We start from the raw sequence: 4,553 nt of genomic DNA on the forward strand, positions 1-4,553 counted from the left end.
GAATCTATTTCATTAGGCTTGTCACTTTTCAGACATGTGGATTTATTATTTGTCAAACTAACCAATCGCCTACTTACCTGTCATATCCTATGCATATCATGTGTGGGGTTTTCCACTTATTTTTAGCAACTCATGTTGAGCTCACTAAAATTGATACAAAAATCTGACCTTTTATATGCAATGAACTAATATGTGATAATAATTAGTTATGGGTTCATCGTGTTAAAACTTAGCTACCTAGAAAAAAACTCAATTGTCCAAATGTAAAATAGGGAATGTTTCCTTTTTGGGAGTGTAGTCGTAATCAATGTCGGTAATAAACACCCAATGAGCGCCTTCGAAATAAAATCATTTTAAGGGATAAAGAGGCCATTTCACGGGAAGGAGAGAATTTGAAATAGACATATGGGAGCGCTAGCATATGTATTACTCCCAGATAGAAGTCATTTATCCGCATAAAATATTCGACATATGATCAAACTAGGGTCTTTCTAAGACTCATCCTATTAAAAGGTATTTTGCTCTTAAAATCTAAGGAATTTGGTTGAGAAGTGAAAGATTTATAAAGCTTAGAATAAATTATATACAACCACTAATAGTAAATGAATGTATAGAGAATCAGAAAGTATTTCTAATCAAGTAGAGTAAAAGAATATATTTAGATGAGCACAATATCTACCACACGGTAGGGTGTATGAATATAAAATCTTTTGGATAAGTAGATCATAAGATCCCCTACTCACATGTCACGTTTCAGCAGAGAAATATATATATATATATATATATATTTTAGTGAATGAGATTTTTAAAATTGTATTAAAATCATATAGAATTGTTCAAATGGTAAAATAAAATTTTGAGAATCCAAAGAAAGAATGAAACTTTTCTAAAAATAACTCATTTGACCAAATGTTTCTTAGAAAGGGTGCCTAAAACACACACACACACACACACACTCTCTCTCTCTCTCTCTCTCTGGACAATGCATCAAAAAAAAAAAAAAAAAGGTCGGATACCAGTGAATAAATTTAGAAACTGATACATCTGATCAATCATCAATTCTACGTACATTGCAAAGAAGAGGAATAAATATGGAAAATTTTGAAAGAATATATAGAGCCCAATGGGCAGCAACACAAATCACCAATCTCCCTCTTTTTTTTTCTTTTTTCTTTTTTAATTATTATTAAAGGAACCTCCTAGCTATCTACATAATCACACAGACTTAGTAATTGATAAGAACAAGAATTAATAAAAAAGAAAGGCTATGAGCCCAACAATCTTAGCTTAATTTACTTCAATTTAGCGTATAAATGAAGGGCTTAACAGTGCTGACTGCCTTCTTTATACCATCAACCCAAGTTGTATAAGATACAGTTCCATCGTTCCCTGCCAACACTCTATACTTGTCCTTCCTAGTGAAGTTGGTGCACTCAAACCCCAGTGTTGCAGCTAAGATTCTCTGTACATAATTAGCCACGTCATGTGGACTTTTACCAGCTGAGCAGGTCGCCTCTATTGGTAACTGGTTCAAGAAGGTCACCTCATAGACTGGCCTAGGGTTCATGAAGTAGAAAATTGGGTCTAACCCTTTCCAACCTCTTGCTGTGGTTGCATGGAAGAACCCAACCCTGTAGTTCATGGCAACCGGCACGATCCGGTCAGTCAATTCTGCAAACAGTGCACTAAATCTCAAGAGAAAGGGTTCTCTACATGTTGTCCCCTCAGGGCAAACCACAAGATCACCTCTCTCTAGCTCTGTCTTTATCATATCAGAGTCCACATCCCTAATCCTGGTTAGCCGGACTGTGGGTATCGGCGATAGGATCTCCGATAACCGTGATATGGAGTAGGTGACGGCCGGGATCTTTCGGCCAAGAACCGTGGATAGAACGACGGGGTCCATTAGGGTCCGGTGAGTGCACACGAAGAGAACGCCATTGTTTGAACCAGTCGCCGGCGGGGGTGGCTTTCCTTTGACGACGATTTTGCCACCGAATAATGGAGAGGTGTAGGGGAGGATAGACATGGGTAGTATTAAACCCACTAGAATGCGTATCGTTGCGAGTATGATACCCATGGGTAACCATAGTAGGATGAGGAGTGCCGTCGACGGCGTCGGACGCTTTACCAGTCGGCCATCATGGAAGATGACTGGCACCGGCCGGATGAGTTGGTGGTCATGCTTCCAGTTCCCACAGAATGGTGGATGGAGTTGCTCCTGCACACAGATCACACAAAACCAAATAATGGTATTTATATAAATTTTGATGATTATAAGTTGCCCGACTCATTAATAACTGAATTAATGAACAGTTCTATTCCATCACATTTACTGGTCTAGAGAGCAGGTTAGAGGACTGATCCACATAGAGAATCCACCCAGGGAAAAATTTTGTGGTGGATTCCACCAATGTGGATCCTTGTGAGAATCATTCTTGTACGAGAACCTAAACCACACTTGTCTATTGAGTCTAAGTGTAAATCGGTCTCACTAGATTTCGGTTGGGTCTAATCAGTTCCCTTCAAATTAAAGTTCTAAATTAAGTTATCACACCATGAGTTCAGATCAAATCCTCATATGAGAACCATTCTTATACGGTGCTTGATCCACACTTAGAACCCTCAATATAAAAGTCTGTTGTAAGAAGAGAGAGATTGAATAATGGATTCCAAGCGTGCATCAAGCACCTTACGAGAACTATTCTCATACGAGGACTTGATTCAAACTCATCAGACTCATCACACTATTTGACTAATCTTTCTTTCTTACTGCTATAAAATGAATGAGAACAAAAGAACCTTCGTTGCAAGGAGAGGTGATAGGAGCCTTGTTAATATAGGGGCCTCATGGATCAAGCATGGATATGTTTATATTTGGTCAGACGATTACTGGTCAATAATCAAACTCGTATTAATCAGTCTATAAATGTGTTAATAAATTGGCTAATCAGATTATAACCGGATTGATCAAACTATATATTGGCACCCGTTGGGTTACAACTTACAACCAAAGGCTGATTCTACCTGATCTAGTTGATCAACTTTCGGGCTTTAACCAGTAGGTCCCAATCAGGTGGATCAGCTTTTGACACCGGTGATCCAACCCACTATTCTAAGGTAGTGGATCAGGTTTTCGTACAAGAATCATTCTCATACAGTCTTATCCACACAGATGGAATCCACCATAGGGTTTTTCCTTGGGTGAATTCCATCTGTGTGGATCAATCCAGTACGAAAATGGTTTTAGTACGTACCTGATCCGCTCTCCTATTCTAATAAACTATTCTGCTTACCTTACACACTGAGGGGAACGATGGAGAAGCTGTTGGACGGCCTAACCCGAGACTAGGTTTTTCGCCGGAGAACAAGGCCTTAATTCGGTCCGAAAAGGAACCATCTTCATCGCTGCTGACAAACCCAGTGGCGAACCCAAACCTGTTCACCACAAGCTCGCTCCCAATAACTTCATCAGCCCTTAGATGCTCCTTCACAAACTTCTCCACCATCACCCTTGGTGTCTTGGTCACCACCACCCTCTTATCATAAGAGCTAAACACCCTCCAAGCCTCCATGTCCAACTCATCCATATAGAACTTAGGCAACACTGCGCGTGCCACGGACTCAATATCAGACTCACGAACTCCGGCGACTGCAACAAAGATGGTTAGCTTGAGGCCAACATCTCCCATACCAATCATGTCCAACAAGCAAATTACCGGCCAGAACAGCAATAATAAGGCGAAACGAATCAATCCGGAGGCCTCAAAGGCAACCAGCATGAAGTAGGAGAAAGGATTAGAATCCTTGAGAAGGGTTCCTTCAAGTTCTGATACAACTGACTCCATTTGTTCTCTACTTGCGTTTCCTATTTCTCTTACAGACATACTTACAAACACTTGAGGTGTCTAAAGGGTTATATAAAAAGGGTAAGTTTTGGTTTGACTAAGCCAACAAAATTAAAGGGAGGAGAATTATATAGTGGCAGTTTATCGGTTTACAACTACCATCTCTGTTTTTAATTTAATTGGTTTATGAGATTATGTATCTTGAGGTGAAGCGAGTGGTAGGATTATACGCCACGAAAGACCAAATATTGCTTACTTAACTTCAACAAACTTCGTCTGCTCTGCGCTCGTCCTATCATACTCGACGTGTCATTCTACGGCGTGTATGAACTGTCAGCCGTGTACGCCATGCACTACATCATAATATAAGAGGGCAGATCAATTTCTCATACAAGAGCTATTCTTGCACCTGATAGATCAACATAGGTGAAATCCACCTACGGAAAAATTCTATGATGAATTCTATTTGTGTGAATCGAATCATACGAGAACCAGATTGGTCCACACTCATAATATAAACTAGTTGCTATGTCTCGACTTTTAGGGGTTCAACCACCTGGTCGGTCAACTTCAGCCATGCCTAATTGGTCTAGCTGGCAATTTAAGGTCCCATATCATTTTCACGTTTTTAGGTAATTGGGCCTTTGTAGGTTATAGAACATGGATATGTTTTTATTGGTTGCACTTGAATTTGACACGTTTAGT

General features: G+C 39.8%; 1 protein-coding gene across 1 annotated transcript; it reads right to left on the reverse strand.

Moving 5' to 3' along the window:
• Positions 1–1,114: 1,114 nt before the first annotated feature.
• LOC122057689 (glycerol-3-phosphate acyltransferase 5-like) lies at positions 1,115–3,909 on the reverse strand. Its single transcript, XM_042619894.1, has 2 exons — positions 3,297–3,909; positions 1,115–2,221 (listed from the first exon to the last, which is right to left on the reverse strand). Exons 1-2 carry the CDS (start codon positions 3,885–3,887, stop codon positions 1,298–1,300), a joined length of 1,515 nt encoding a protein of 504 aa, XP_042475828.1. The 5' UTR covers positions 3,888–3,909; the 3' UTR covers positions 1,115–1,297.
• Between the last annotated feature and the right edge of the window lie 644 nt (positions 3,910–4,553).

The sequence above is a fragment of the Macadamia integrifolia genome, chromosome 12 (genome assembly GCF_013358625.1).
Source record: "Macadamia integrifolia cultivar HAES 741 chromosome 12, SCU_Mint_v3, whole genome shotgun sequence".
NCBI lineage: Eukaryota > Viridiplantae > Streptophyta > Magnoliopsida > Proteales > Proteaceae > Macadamia > Macadamia integrifolia.

Coding starts and splice junctions, on each gene's coding strand:
- LOC122057689 (XM_042619894.1), bottom strand. CDS start 3,887: ATGTCTGTAAGAGAAATAGGAAACGCAAGTAGAGAACAAATGGAGTCA. Junction 2,222..3,296: donor CGTTCCCCTCAGTGTGTAAG/GTAAGCAGAATA, acceptor ATCTGTGTGCAG/GAGCAACTCCATCCACCATT.